Source organism: Cyprinodon tularosa, unplaced genomic scaffold (genome assembly GCF_016077235.1).
Source record: "Cyprinodon tularosa strain WSP-4 unplaced genomic scaffold, ASM1607723v1 ctg157, whole genome shotgun sequence".
In the NCBI taxonomy this organism is placed as follows: Eukaryota; Metazoa; Chordata; class Actinopteri; order Cyprinodontiformes; family Cyprinodontidae; genus Cyprinodon; species Cyprinodon tularosa.
This window is the reverse complement of record NW_024038405.1, coordinates 853,223-869,717: the sequence shown is the minus strand read 5'-3', so window position 1 is coordinate 869,717 and position 16,495 is coordinate 853,223. Positions and strand designations below refer to the sequence as shown.

General features: G+C 38.4%; 1 protein-coding gene across 3 annotated transcripts; it reads right to left on the bottom strand.

Annotated features, from left to right (window-relative positions):
- Window positions 1-207: 207 nt before the first annotated feature.
- LOC119780205 (fibulin-7) lies at window positions 208-15,510 on the bottom strand. Of its 3 annotated transcripts, none has more exons than XM_038280154.1 (8): window positions 15,213-15,510; window positions 13,153-13,365; window positions 7,760-7,936; window positions 4,124-4,249; window positions 3,900-4,037; window positions 3,337-3,474; window positions 2,867-3,005; window positions 208-2,148 (listed from the first exon to the last, which is right to left on the bottom strand). In XM_038280154.1, the coding sequence occupies exons 2-8, from the start codon at window positions 13,307-13,309 to the stop codon at window positions 1,776-1,778; spliced, it is 1,248 nt and encodes a 415-aa protein (XP_038136082.1). In that variant the 5' UTR covers window positions 13,310-13,365; window positions 15,213-15,510; the 3' UTR covers window positions 208-1,775. The 3 variants fall into 3 exon arrangements, with proteins under 3 accessions (XP_038136082.1, XP_038136080.1, XP_038136081.1); XM_038280152.1 differs by having other exon boundaries at window positions 13,153-13,318; XM_038280153.1 differs by having other exon boundaries at window positions 13,153-13,315.
- Between the last annotated feature and the right edge of the window lie 985 nt (window positions 15,511-16,495).

Below are 16,495 nucleotides of genomic sequence, written 5' to 3'. Positions count from 1 at the left end.
TATTGAGAACACATTCCTCCCTACCCTTTTATCCTTTCATCAAGAAGGCCTTTTGCAGCAATCCAACCTTCATTTATCAGCTATGCAAGGGTTTGCATTTCACTCATTATAATTCAATCCCCAGTGCTAGCTGAATGAAACAAATACCACCATCAGGACATTTAATTGTCCACTGTCTTGCTTCAAGAAAAGCACTTCTAATACGTGTTGAAATATCAGAGTGGCTTTATTGTGGCAATGTTTGAGATTTTTAGAATATCAGAGGGTTTGTGTAACATGTCAGAAACAGTCTGACTGCACTGTGAAAAAAATCTGAGTATCTCTGCATAACATACAGATTATGACATTAAGAGATAAACGCTGCTGCTAGATGAACATCAATGCAAGCTTTGGCAAAACAAAAAACAAAATCACAATAAACAGTATAGGGTAAGATTTGCACATAAGATGTTAGTTACACTTTAAAATCCACCAAGAATGTTTCCAATAAATTAGAGCTAAAACAAGCCCTGATGTCATGTAGGGATGTTTATCAGGCTTCTACATCAGCTTCTACACATACATAATGATTCTCTTGACCCAGATTATATGAATTATGCTGCTGTGAAAACATATAGCTTGTGACTGAAAATAACTGATATTCCTAGATGAATATTTTTATTCATTAAAGGAAATTCTATCAAAATGAACCTAGGCATTCAGCCACATTGAATGTTTTATTTTTTCTTGGTTTTGACTAGACCTGTTTGAAACCTTCATGGTTTTTTGAGTCAGAGGTAATATTTCTGCCTTGATGCATAATGTAGAAGTTTGAGCCTAAGGTCACAAATCTATGGTTCAGCATTCTCATGGAAAATGATTTCTTGGTTACATCAATTACAGGAAATCATTCAGGCAAAACAAACAAAAAAACTGTCCCAAGATGACCTCCATGTCAGACTCTCAGGATGATGGTCTTTCTTTGACATACTATGGTAGTTTTACACCAGATGTAATAGAATGCAGACTTTTCAGAGCTTTATACTTTTATCTCATAAGTTCACAAAATATTTATTTTATTTCTATTTTAGTTAGCTGTAGTTTTGGCCTTCTGACTTCCTAGTGCATGCCTTTTTTAATCCATAGTCATATTTACCTCTTTTGATGTCATTTTGTTGTTCTCACCACTTTTCAATGCTTTCTCTATATGCAATTAATGGTTTGCAATAGACTAGACCCTTAGATTAAATCTATGCTTAACCTTTCAACACCAAGATGATTTACTTTTCTATTCTCCTCTTGGATTTCTTTAAATCAGGACATAGCCTGTTGTTTTTTAGCCTACAGTACTTCATTTAGCCTACATCATTTGAGAGACACGTCCTTATAAACAGCCGATATCTGAACTGTGACTTGCTGGTAAAATTCAACTTAGGTCTTATACATCTTTAGTTAATTAAAATCTATTTATGATTTAGAAAAGGGGCAAAGAATGTGTTGAGCTATTTTCCCTTAGTATATTAAATCACCATTTGAAAACAGGATTTTTGTCTGACATTAGAAAATGATTAATGACCTGAAACATTTATTTGCACCAAATAAGCAACAAAAGAGGATATGTATATTTTTTTATGACAGTGTACAACAACCAGCCCTCATTTTTAGACCATATTAGAAAGATGTATTAAAGCATGTGTGACGGCTTACACATTTTCTTTTCCACCTTGGTGGCCTTTGTGCGCTCTTCCTTGTTCCTGCAAAGTTCTTTGAGCTGTGCTTCTCCTCCAGGTTCACCCTCAGAAATTATAAGGCGAAACTAGAATGTGGACTTTTGCAACGTGTTTGGCCTGAAAGCTGCGATCAGCGTATTCGGACATCTCCACATCGACACTGACCTCATGAGGCCCACGAAGCTGCTGTACCAGTATCAGCTCACCTGTCTGTCTGTCTGAGCGCTGCATGACGAAGATGCCTCGGGAGTTCCCCCCAGCTATACCGAAGCGCAGGCTGTCTGGTCCTGTACGGCCGGGGGCGGCTGCGGTTGCCATGCGGAACAGCGTGGCAGGAGTCTGCAGGTTGGAGGGAAGGGACAGGTAGTGGAACGACAGGGTCTTAGGAGCCAGATGGCAGGAGCGGCTGTTCATGGGACAGGGGTTTCTCTCACACTGACTGCAGGATAAAAAGATACAAGTTCAATCAGACAGACTCCATTAGGTTACAACAAATGTGTGTGCAACTTTAAGGGAAATAAAAATACATAATGAAGATCCTCCAGTAAAAAAGGTAACACAGAACAAATCCAAGTTTAGAAACTGTTCAGACTTATCACTGTAGGCATGATGTAGTTTAAATGTGCTAAACATAAGAACACTTGGAAATTAAAGAATATTTCTAATTTATTTTTTATGCAAAATGTATATTAAAAGTTATTATAAAAATGTTCAATAGAAAGCAAACAAACTGATCAATAAACACATAACTCCGAACACCAGTTCTGTCAGGAGGAATGAGCCAAATTTCAGGTAAACTTGTCAGAACCTTGAATAGGGATGGTAAAAAATACAATTTAAAAGGCAGCTCAGCTAATATACAAAATGTGCATAAACATCTGAAATGAAAGAAAGTGCTAAAAAAAAAAACTGAGAAACAACCACAAAAAAACTTGGTACACATCTTTCACCATGGTCTTCTTTTCACTTCACAAAAACCAAACAAAGCCTAAGTCTTCTCATCTAAATTCCATCTCATATAAAACCCAACCAGAATTTCCCTCCAAATATTTTATCTGGAAAACCCTGAGGAGGTCAAAATATGTTGTTTTTTTGCCACAGTTGTGGAAGTCATGTTTCAATTATTTTTTTAGTACTTCTGGGCTGTGTCCACTTACAAAGGAGTTGTCTTGACGTAGCTGATGTTGCCATGGGAACGGGGACACTCAGGGTTGACGCATCGAAAGCTTCCCCCAGTGTTGATGCAAGACGTACCTCTGCTACAGTTATGCTTCTGGCTTAAACACTCATCCACATCTGGAAGACAAACAGCAGTGGCAAAGGACTGACACCCTGGTTCATGGTGTGGATACTGGGGTGGGGTTGGTGTTCTGTGGCCTTTTAGGTTTTTTTATTTTTATTTTAGTTTCTGTTGAATGTGTTTTTGCAGGAAAAACGTGAGGTCATGTTTTCCAGCTGCAAAGCACCATTACCTTTAGGGGTGAAGTATGAAAGCAAACTAGGGCATTAGACAGACATCTCTGGTGAAAGAACAGATATCATGCTCTATGGACATGCATACCGTGGCAGTTCTGCAGCCAAAGGCACGTGAATGAGCCTTTGTCCTCAGCTCCACCCTGTCACTCACCTTCACAGGTCCGCCCATCTGGAAGTAACTTGTAACCAACAGGACAGGAGCAGTGGTATGACCCAGGGATGTTCACACACTCATGGAAGCAGAGTTTCCCTCCTTGGTCCAACCGATACACTTCACATTCATTAACATCTGCAAAAAAAGAAAAAATTTACTGTTTACTTTAATCTTCCACAAATACTTTTGCACAGCCTCTTTCTTAGCTACTCCTGAAAAACAATCCCTCTTCTTTCAGAACTCGTGAAGTAAAGACATAAACAACTAAACTCTGACCTAAATGTATGCTAATCAGCTCGGGATATTCAAGAGGATTAAATGGTTTAGTGCAGACCCGCTTCACACATTGCTCTGCCTGTTGCAGCCAGAAGAGAAAAAGTTTTTTTGGCCTTCAGTGATATTTTTCTGCTATAAAGTCTGTTCAACATCTGCGATTTGCAGCGAACCCTGCAGTCACAGGGAGCTGCTCTGTGGCTGACCTTATATTCCAAGGAGGATAACCAGCCAAAGGAGAATTTCCCCACAGGGATTAATTAAGTTAACCAATCATTACAGCTCACCCTGGCAGATGCTGTTGTCAGACGTGCCACTCATGTGGAAGCCTGCATCACAGCTGCAGTGCTGGGCTTGGTTGATTTGGGCACAGCGAGGTCTCCGACTAAACGCCGGATCGTTCATCACACTCCATTCGGGCGGTGCTGCATCAAACAGGACACAGTTAAAAGAGCATTAGCAGACTGACATGCAGCTCCAAATAAACCAAGCAACACATATGGTTACTCACCAGTTTGGGTTTGGTGCTGGCAGTGGGAGCCGCTCCAGTTATGGGGGCAGGTGCATTTGTATTGGTTTACACCTTCCACACACGTACCTCCATTTTGGCAGGGGTTACTCACACACTCACTTATATCTGCAGATATAAAAAATAAAGAAATATCCTCTCATTTTTTTGAAGTGACAACATAAATGTCCGAAGTAACATATAAACCTTTTACATAAGGGGCTGGAATTCCAGACCGGAAAGCTTTTGATTTCACCACTGACATTCAACAATTATTAGATCATTTTTATTGATGGAAGGTCCTTGTGCCAACATGCAACTTTTTAAGGCATTTTAAAACATATGAAGTATTTTATTATGCCTGGTTCTGCTGTAAGAAAAAAATCTTCTTGATTACGATTTCAGATGTACATCGCCTTGTAAAAGTATTTATTATCCTGGAGCACACGCTTCAATATATTTCATTGAGACTTTACGGAATAGTCCGACACAAAGCAGTGCATAGTTAGGTGGAAAATATATTCTGTATAGGTTTAGGAATTACCAGTTAAAAGATAACCATCTGAAAATGTTGTGCATATGCATAACTAATTGCATTATGAAATACAGTGCAAAAATCTGCTTAGAAGTTCACCAACACAAGCTCACCTGTGTGCAGAGGAGAATACCTAAAATTTTTCCTCAATAAAGAGTAGCACTATTTAAACACGTTTTTAGACTTAAGAAAAAGTAGAAAGTTTTCATCCAAAGAAATACTCAAGCAAGAATAAAAACTTACTTGGTATAATGGCTTAATATCTTGTAATTGTTGGAAAAATTGGATTTATTGTTCTAAATTTTGTAATCATTGAATTAAATAGCTGAATAGTTTAGTCTATTTGGAAATTATGAATATAATTTTTTGGTACACTAAAGATTGTTTAGTTAATATTACATGATTAAAAGTGTTACGCAGTTAAAATAGAAAAGGTTAGACAGAGATAGATAGATTATCTTGTGCTGCTTTCTGTATTTGTGCTGCTATTTATGTGGGCTGCTGGATGACATAGGAACCACTTTTTCAAATTCTGATTTATTCTATTTATATTCTCTTCCTGTTTGGCTGTGACACCATCCTGGATAAAATTATCAGCTATTCTGCTGCCATGAACATCTCTGTTTATAGATATTGGAGCTTGGCCTGTTTCCAGTGTAGTCCTGTTTCTTTTACTGTAACTAGCAGAATTGGCTTGGAGCTCATCTGCCTGGCTGTGTGTTTCCTGGACGAGATGTATATCTGCCTCTTTTTCTATGTCTGTTTCTATCTCATTGAAGCCCAGTCAACTTCCACAGATGTCCGCTCACACTGAGCCTGGTTCTGGTTCTGCTGGAGGTTTCCTTCTGTTAAAAGGGAGTTTTCCTCTCCACTGTCGTTACATGCATCCTCGGTGTGAGGGATTGCCGAGGATTCAATGGCAAAATGTAATCAAAGTTTGTCCCAACAGGCTCATCCAGGAGGAGCATGTTTGCAAATCAATGACTGGATGCAATCAGCTGGTTTTCCTTACCAATTTGACTGTATTATCTCTTTAAGGTCCCTTGAGATAAAATGTATTGTGAATTGGTGCCATTTAAATAAACTGAATTCATTTGAACAAAATAGTTTGATATTTATTTAACACCAGTGCAAATTGTCAAAACTTAATATTAAACACTAGTTTTGATTTCATTGATCCCTAATGTGTGGTGTTATCTTTTTACAATTTACACCGGTGTTAGTCATTCACCCACACATTTACATACTAAAGTAAATTGTAGCTGCAGCTATCTTGGAGCACACTGACAGAAGCAAGGCCGGTGGAAACTGGTGTTCCATGGCCCTCTGATCACCATTAGAAGCCGATGGTGGTGAAGTGTCTTACTCAAAGACAATAAAATAAAGAAAAAGTTCTCACGCAAAATGACAAGACTGTTGATTTTACAACACTGATTGAGGCAGACAGAGCTGGGATTCTCTGGCCCAGCCCTGTCACTTTACTCATTAGCTCACCATTTTACTGCATAAAGCTAATGACATCACTCAATAAAACTTGTTTTTTGCCGCTGTCTCACTCTAAGAGTTGTTCTGGTCTTCCAGCAAACACATTACATAGGTCATTCTAGAAGAAACTCTATAAATGCTCTTTATGCACTGAGATGATTTATTTAACTCCCCAGGTTAATAGCAACTCTTTGGAGAAATGAACTCCCGTGTAGTTGAATTAGACTAAACAAGAGTAAGGAATTTACCCTGTACTTTCAACTTACAACACCAACACATAATCTAACATTTTGCTTTGTAAAAAAATCCAGCTGTGAATTGGTGACAAAAATGAATTAACAGAGGCCATTAATGTGACCGAGATCGAGTTGTTTTGCAAAGATGAATAGATAGAACCTTTTTTTCCGGCGTTGCAATGCTTTGATGGTGTCAGGGGCATAAATAACTTTGTATGAACCACAATTTTTGTTTTACTTTTTGAAATAAAATAAAGACATCGGTATAGACTCAGTAATTTTCATTCAGCAAACATATTTAGTGATGATTGCCTCAAAAAAAACATCTATTATTTTTATTAGTGCAAATTTAAGCTTTATTTTGCCAGGGAAAGTTTTGGTTTTTATAAAAATCTTACAAAATGCAACACAAAAACACTCTCCAATACATATTGCATGGACTCCACTCTGCAATGAGCTCAATGTAAATAGACTCAAATTCACCCCTAAATAAAAAAATGTAGAAATTACAAGCAGCTGCTACCCTCTCAACTGTAAACCGAATGACAAGCAGTCCCTTTAATATTTATTTGGCTTCTCTGGTGGTTACCACTGGACCATGTCATGAAAAGACATGCTGCACTCTATGCGATATTTTTAAACTTCTTTTAGTATTTAGGGGATTCTTGCTCTCTGTAAATGATTTTTTGAGAAATAAGTAAACATGTAGCTTTTCTGCTGAGTAGAAAAACATGAACTGGAATCCTATGCTTTGCAGAATCAAGCCCCATCATGTTATTTCAACGAGTAAAGTCAATAAATCTATGTTCATGTTCAACTGAGTGTGATACTTGAAATATTTTAGAGAAACCTGCGATCAGTTCAGGCAGAAATTACTATCAGTAGCATGCCTGGCATACTTCTGAGCTATCAGACCCTACTCTGGTTATGATGGTTGGCCCTAACCCCATCTTAGGATGTCTGACAAAGAATTGCAGAAACATGAGCAGCAGGGAGGGGTGCTGATGCCTGGTGGCTTATCTTACAGTAGCCCAGGCTCTGTTGGTAATAAAGAAAGAAACCAACAGGGGAAAGCACCCCTCAGTGGAATGTAGTGCAGGTGTTATTCTGTGTTCACAGACATTCAATCCCAATTTAACAAGTCATTCATTCAAAACACCAAAGAATTCCAGTCCCTCTGAAGAAAGACTTTTTATTTCTCCTTTATCTGTGCACATCTGTTTGGTTTTCTGAGTTGAAGTTTCTCTCAGTAACCTAAAAAATAATTACTTCATACCTCCTAATAGTTTTAGTGATATATTAGGACAAGAAGGAGATAAAAAGGTACTTTTAGAATAAATGGCAGATCACAACATATTACAGTATTCTTCAACTGTACCTCACCTTTACAAATTGCACTGACACCAGACCAGGTGCCATTGTCTCGACAAACCCGGGTGGAAGAACCGATAAGCTGGAACCCCTGTGAGCAAGTGAAATGGACTTCATGCCCAACAAAATGCTTTGAGCCGAATTTTGTTCCATGAGCAGGGGCTTCTAAGGAGGGGCAGGTGGTCGGAGCTGCGGGAGAAAGAAAGAGCATGAGAGGAAGTAGGGTCACATGTGCAGTAAGCCTCCCAACATCCTCTGGCATTCCTGGCCTGGGGATATACACGTGTCACTGGGCAGCATAGATCGTTCATAGAAAACAAATGTAAGAACGCCTCATTTACAGTCAACCAGTGCAGTACCCACCACTGTTATGGGTCAGTTAAGTCCTACAAGTCAAAATTTATTTCAGCTATTATGCTTGAAAGTTGAATAATCAAATTATATAACACTGTTATTGGAAAAGATTTTTTTGGCTTTAATGAGACTCCTGTTCTTCCTCCAAGGTAACCTCCTGCAGTTAGATGTTTGTTTTTCTGCTTTCGTGATTTAAACAAAAAACATTTAGACAGTTAACCTTTCACAAAATTTTAGTAATTTCCAATCCTTTTTTAAGTAAACAACAGGACACGTCTGTCTAACTAAACATTTTCTGAACATGTTTTACAGTTCAGAATAAAAGAACAAAAGAATAAATAAAAACACCAACATATTTTAAGAGAATTAGTAATCCTTCGAAAATCAAGATTTCCTTCGATTATAAAACAACCAGTAGCCATAAAAAATTATCTATTGAGAGATTCTTTTATAAACTCCTGATGGTGCTTTTGCCTTTCAAACTGATCGAGGATCCTGCACGGAATTTTACCTTTTCCAAGGACTGTGGCTTTCTGGATGGAGATCTCGGATGTTGTGCCTTCCACATCCTCTCTAGGTCTTCTAGGTCTTCTCTCAGCCCTGATTGTTACCTGAGGTTTCCCTGTTCCTTCTTTCTGATGTCACTTGGTATTGCAAAATTGATCACCACCACCTTATTCCTCTGCTTGAGCACCACCACTAGTTCCAGACCTTATTCAGTACAGTTGTTCCTGTACTGTTTTCATCCATGACAGTGGTTTTGACACCTATACCACCAACAGATAGCTGAATTGGCTGATATAATCAAATCCTTCCAATGGGTATAGTGCAGGGGTGTCAAACTGATTCCAGAAAGGGCCGTGTGGCTACATGTTTTATTTCCAGCCAAGCAATAGCACACCAGACTTCATTCATCTCATCAAGTCATCATGTTCAGATTGGAACCCCTTAATGAGACGACTGGAGTCTGGTGTGCTATTGCTTGGTTGGAAAGAAAACCTGCAGCCACACGGCCCTTTCTGGAACCAGTTTGACACCCCTGGTATAGTGGGTCGGACTGAAGGACAGCAGAGAAGCACTGATCATTGCCTCACAGGAACAGGACTTGAGAAGCAGAGAAAAAGGAACCCAGGTCTCAGGTGCAGGCTATGCAGAGAGGCCTTTGAAATAACACTACATCTTATAGCAGTGTGTAAGATGCTAGCAGGAAGGGAATGCATGTAATGCTTTAGCCAAATGGCTGGTGTATTGTACTGAAGCATCTATCCAGAATACAACATGGAGCAACAAAATGGGAGCAACCTTCCATGGTGGTTGAGAATAACTGAGCTAAGATCCTGTGAGTATTAGATACAAACAGACAAAATGCTAGTAGCCAACCCAACCAGATCATTGATAAGCAGCCATAGGGGTCAATGTGGCCATGCCTAAGGATGGGAACATCAGGAAAAAAGAACCAGAGAAATGGGATAAACACCAAAGCCTCAGGCAAGAACTAGAAAGAACCTGGAGAAGATTAGTCTACAAACTTAAACTACTAATGTTTAGATAGCAGAGTAGAAGGCAACTCTTTACAAATGATTTTAAGCGGCTTAGGGTTTCAGCAGTTTACATTTTTCTATGAATTTGTTCCAGGTTAGTGGATCATAAGAAGTGAAAGTTGCTTCTCTACATTCTTTTCTAGTTCTGGGTATGAAGAGAAGACTTAAACCAGAAGACCTGCAAAGTCGGAGTGGTGATACACTGAGAGCAAGTCTGTAATTTATTTTGGTGCTTAGCCAGGATGACCTGGTTTCTTGGGGTTTAAATATGGCATAAAACAGAATCACATATACACTCTTTCAAACAGGGCAAAAGGATAGAAAGTGCTATTTTTAAGATAAGTTAGATGTATTTTTATCGTTGCATTTCAGAAATAGAAGAAAATAAATAGGCAATACACATAAATGCACCCATATCTGACAACAGCAATGATTAATTTAAAATTTTGACTTTGAAAACTTAACCTGGAGGAGGGAGGTGCTACATCTGTCCACACACTCATTAAGGAAGATGGAAAGATTTTTTTTTAGAAATAAGTAATAAAAGCAAGAGGCTTTTCTGTCTTATCATCACAAAATAAAAAGTAGAAAATCTGGAGTAACTAATTCACTGGCCAATTTAACGGGATTTTGCACTTTAGTGAGGAGAGATATTCTATTTACAAACATTCTAGATAGTTAATATGTGAAAAAGCACATTGTGTTAACTAGGCTTCTTTATTTTCCAAAGGTTTGTAGAGCCTTGTGACCATGCATAGGACTTTGAGATACAGAAAAGAACCTGAAGCTGTCACTGATTCTTCCAACAGCAAAGAGATCAAAATCATATCAAGAAAGCTACATAGAAATGGTTTAGGAGGCACAAACCAATCTTTGATGGTCACCTACGACCTATATCTTAAAGAAGAAGGGTGAAGTCAGCTTAGAATAGTTCACAATGCTCTGCAAGACTGGCAACCAGTCCAGGGTGTATCCTGCGATTTGCCCACATCACATCCCGACTCTGATGGACAAGCAGTACAAGATGGATGGATAATTGACAATGGAAGTCTCTGAATTTACAGCATCTAAAGAGATTTTTTTATGGTCAAAAGTTAAAGACCTTTCTATCTTTCTCCCCAGGTGCTCCAATCTTTTGAAATGTTGTGGGAGAATATAAAGTTCATCTTTTTTCAAAACAAATGTATAAAGTATAAAGAATAGGGATACTCATTATGGTCCCTAAAATGCAATAATGCTGAATCGGTTTATACTTCCATTAACGATCTTCACCAGAGCAGCTAAGAAGTATAATTGCCTTCCTCAATATTACAAAGATCTTCAGCTATTGTCATGCTAAATCAGAAAAAAAACATTACATTAATTATCCTTAAGCAGTACAGGTGAAACAACTATCATCTATCCAACTCTGATATTTCGATTGTTTAGGTCCCCCTACATCTCAGTGTATTCGCTGGAAAAATGAAGCTGGCTTATAAATGTGTAAGTGTAAAAAGTATATGATTTTTAGCCTATTTGTGTGTCTTTCCATCTCTTCATTTGTCTGAGGTTTTATTGCTCTGTATAAAATATCAGCCTCCTCCTCCTGTCCTCTGCAGCCCTCCTCAGAGAGTTATGAGCTGGATGGTCCCTCATGAACAAATTTGTCCCAGAGTCCGCTGCCAAGCAACACAATTCCACAAATCCACTTCCTCTGTCAAGTACCAAGCTCTGTAACTGAGAAAGCCTTGAACTGCTGAATGACTCCATTATCCAATAACCCAGGAAGCTTCATCTGGCTTTCTGTTGTCACTCACTGAGTAAGAATCCCGTTTGAAGATCAACTTTGACAAGGGAGTTGCTCCAAAAGTATCGTAAACCTGATATTATGGAATATTTGGTTTTCTTCCACTTGACTGTCCTTCAGTGGAAACCTCCAACATAGACTGGATGCATTAACTTGTAAAAGTATCCATAGCCCTAACACTTTTCATTTTTAGAGAAGGTATAACCCCAAACACAGATTTAGGATTTGTAAAGATGTGTGAAGTGGGATGAGCATTTGTATAAAGCCCACTGCATTGATGCTTTGTGCAGCTTTTTGCCTCATTTACTTCCACAAACCTTTTGAAGTATGCCTCTACCAGCTGCCCACATTCTTTCAGTAAAATGGCTCATTCCATTCAGATTGGACAAAAAAACTGGAAAAAAGAATGTTTTAAGTTATGCAGCAGAGTCTCAGTTAAGTCTAGATCCGGACTCCATTCTAACACAAATAGTATTCCATACAAACTGTTGCATTTTACTTCCAATAAGGGCCACCAAATTACATGTGCAATTGATTTTTTAGTATGCACAAATGTTAAGACATGCAATTGGTTTTGGTTTCGCCCATTAAAATGAGAATATTCAATTGATCCCGGAGGGTAATCACCAACTGACCAATCAGCAATCTCGATTTGTCCTGAAGTGGCCCACTCTCGTAGTACCAGGACTTTGCATTAGGAGAGCATTATTTACTCACCCTGTTCAATAACAGTAAAAGGAGTAGAACACAACGTCCCTCACAACCAACATGCCTGTGTCCATTATACTTCCTTCGGTTTGTGGAAAGTGTTTTGATTGATTTGTATTTTCCCATATGCAGAACGATCCTGCAGTTGCATCACGTCAGTTGAACAGTGTAAAACAAACACCGATCGTCACTATTTTTAATCAATTTAAATTTTTTATTGAAAAAAAAAAGTTTCAATCCTTCCCTGTCTGTTTATTAATAGCATCCACAGCATAACGCTGACAATATTATTTTTCATCATGGTAATCAGTGTGTTTAGGCTTATGTACAGTGAAAATGTCTTCTTAAGGGTTCATTTTATAAGCAGCTCAGAATATCTTAAAATGCAAGACTGTAAGTGCAGTCATATCAAATTAGACTAGTGGATGGCTAATATATAGTCAGTAATTTTCCTTCAGAGCTGTGGATCTCTGTAGCTCCTCCAAGTTACCATGAGCTTCTTGGCTCCTTTTCTAATTGACCCTGTCCATTTCTACAGTACCTAATGTTGGTCTATCAGATACAATTTTAATAGAGTGCATTAAAGTTTTTCGGTGTAAAATGTGAAAACCGTCAAGGGATATCATCAATTTTGAAAGTACAATATAAAACTTTCTTTAGCCTTTACTGCATAGTAAATGATAATTTGACCTGAAAGTCTTTGCTGTGAAAATCTTTGTAGAATGTCGGGATACTTATCTAGCATGTTGTTAAGAATTCCATTACGAAAATCTATTAATAAAGAGATATCTAAGGTATATTGTATAACATTTGAAATTTGAAAGCATCTACTTTTCTAAAAGCAGAAAATTCAAGGTTTTAATTTTATTCCTTACCACAAATTATATCATATCGGTATAAATACTAATTCACTCTCCTGCAATGCCAAGACTTATTAGGACTTAACATAATGTAAAAATATATTTCTTTTTCTTAAAGTTATCTCCTACAGAGATGATTCATGTCTAATTACTCACCAGCCGACTGATCAGCTTGAGGTAACTTGGACACGGAGTTCTGAAGTGATGCCAGTTTTGACTTCATTATCCGGAGACCCTCTGTAAACCGAATCTCCTGGCCTTTCAAGAACTTCTCCATCTGACGCAGCACCCCGACCACCTGGTGCTTATCCATGCAGGACTGCTGGTAAAACACGAGGGGCCATGAACCAAAGAGTAGTGTGGAGGAGTCTTGGCGTAAAAAAGAAGATCTCAGAATACAATGGATGCATAAAGGGAAATGGTTAATTTCGTCTAATGGGGTCAAATCACGAATGGTGAATTAATACATCATCCAGATGTTTTAACATTAAAACAGAGTTCTCATGGTTACAAACGGTTCCTTATAATTAAAACCATATTAATAGATATATTTTAAGACTCGCCTTGATCTGTTTTGATGTCAGACCCTGCAGCTTTCTCATAAACCATCTTGGTTTATTACTCCCCTCACCTCCTTTCACTTCCACTACCACAACCACAGTGGCAGGCACAGCTGGACAAAAGCTGTCTGGGAGATGTTAGAGGAAACTTAGTCCAAACTGCTGTTCCTCTGTATCTTTTGCATGACCGCAGGTGAAGGGGCAGGCTCACTGGATGATCCAGCTCAAAAATAGCATGGCTGTCACACTTCCTTTGAGGAAAAAGCTCTAGACCCAAACCATTACAAAATTCCTCAAAGAAAGTGCCTCTAATCCTTTTAGAAGGGTTGTTAATCACAAGCTCACTGGGACAATTTCCCTTTGCAGCATACCTTAAATTCCTCCTCTGGCATACGGAAAACTTTGTACAATTGCAATTAGTCTCAGTACATTAGAACTGCAGCTCGGTCTAGCCTGTGCTTATTTTACCTACTCCAGGCAAAGGGATGTGCCACCAGCTGACAAGACATGGGAAGATTCATATCCAGAAGTAAATTTTGTTTGTTTACAAGCTAAAATATGGGGATAATTTCCTTTTTAGAGTTACTTTTAGTGGAAAAATTACATAATTTTAAAGTTTTTCACAATTTTTTAGTGCAAATTCCAATGTATTAAATTGTGATTATGTGATATAAGCTGTAGGGCAAAAATTGTAAAGCGGAAGCAAAAACTACACATGACAGTAAAAACGTTTTAGAAATCAAAACCTGAAGATTGTGATGTATACGGTATGTATTCAGCCCCCCATTACTCTAGTATCCCTAAAAATTATCCAATCCAATCAAGAGCCATCAAGGAAGTCACCTTAAAAATTAAACAGAGCTAATCTGTGAGTGATTTAATTCATCCATCCAATTTCCACATTTGGAGGGGCAGCTGCTTGCATCCTACAACCTAGATAGCTAGGCATGCATAGTGTGTTTATGTAGGATGGTCTCAGTATCAATAACGTTCAGTGAATGACGGGTTCAGTGATGCATCATGATTTTTCTGGCACTTTATATGGCGAAGAGTTAACACTGCATATACACACACCATCCCAACAGTGTAACATAGTGGTGGAAGCATCATGCTTTGGGATGCTTTTTACACTGGGTTCAGGGAAGTTGATTGAAGTAGATTTGGGGATGGATTGGGATAGATACTGTATAGAGAAATCGTGAATGAAAGCCTTTCAGGGGATGGAAAAGATTGATATTGGGCTGGGGGTTTTGTTTTTCAGCAGGACACAGACCCCAAACATGAAGCTGGAGGAACCATTTCTTCAAAGTATATGTATGTGTTAGAACTACGCAAATAAAAAATAAATACAGTTATTAAAGGTCTAGTGGCTGTAAGTGCAGCAAAGGTGGCTCTACCAATGGTGGAATTAGTAGAAGAATGTAGGGCCTTTGTGTGTGTCTAAAAAGTCAAACCCTTATTTTGTTTTTAAAATTTTGCAAATATTTCAAGTTGGTCTAATAACATAAAATGAATTTAAGAGTTCAGTTTTAATCTGACAAAATGTTTTAAAGAAATATTTTACAAGTGTACAGTAATCACTTTTTGTTTCTGGATATATTTATAAATATGATTCAATTCTATTCTTCAAAAGTGAATAAACTAAATTCCTCTTACCTGAAGAGCTGCATGGCCGCAGTGAAGAGTTGTCAAACACAGCAAAATCAAACACCTGCTTCTAATAGACAAAGCCATTTCTGAAAAACAAAACCTGCAGTTCCTGTCGATGTCCCTTTAAATAATTGTGCGACTTCCGTTTTTCATTATCCTAAACAAAATTCGCATAAAGACAATGAGACGGTTCAAATATGAGACGATGCCCATCAGGTGTCCGAAACAGAGATGCGCTTTTTTCCTCGTCTGTCCTCTTGGAAAGTTTATCCCAGCCTCTCTGAGCTCTGCAGGCTGCCCTTTTGTTGCTTCAGCTAGAATCCCTCCCACACAGAGACTTTATGCAGTTTCTCATTTCATTTTTCTCTAGCTGACAAGAAGAAGAAAAAAAAAATCTAATTAAATACAGTTTCGGTTAATAGATATAATATCTCTTCAACTTGAAGTCCCAATGGAAAGAATATGATAAAAACATTTCCCTACTTTTGCAGGATGTTTTAATAGAGTAATATAATACAATTGATTTTAATAACCAAATAATATTCAGTTAAAGATGAAACTCTTGTAAGAATATCGGTCTGTTGAAACACTTCATGAGCAGTTCCCAAATAAAAACAATTCATTTTTTTTTATTTAGAGGGTTTTGGCGACACCTGCTGTTACATTTCGGAATTGCAGGTATGGCGTTGGCGTAATCAGCACAGGGGGACGTTGCCACCTTTTTCAATTAAATTCAGTTTATTTCTATAGCACCAATTCACAACCCATGTCATCTTAAGGCACTTTACAGTTCACCAGATCATACAGTCAAATTGATGAAAGGTTTCTATCTAAGGAAAACCAGTTGATTGCATTGATTCATTGACTGGGAGGCAACCCCTCACACTAAGCATGCTTGTAGCGATAGTGGAGAGGAAAAACTCCCTTTTAACAGGAAGAAATCTCCAGCAGAACCAGGCTCGGTGTGAGCGGCCATCTGCCGAGGCCGTCTGGTGTTCAAGGAGACAGAAGCAGAGATACAAAAAGCAACTGTAAAAGGTGGCACCGTCCAGGAAACACACAGCCAGGCAGACGAGCTTCCATATCAGAGGATGAAGAGAACGCATCCAGCCAGTCACAGTCAGAGAAACAGGACACTGGAAAAACAGGCCGATCTACAACGTCTGTAAACAAAGGTGTTGATGGCAGCAGCACAGCTGATATTTCTCTCCAGGATGGAGTCACAGCCAAACAGGAACAGACAAGGCGAAGCTACTATGAGAAAAGGCAGAGAGAGCATAACGTTAGAG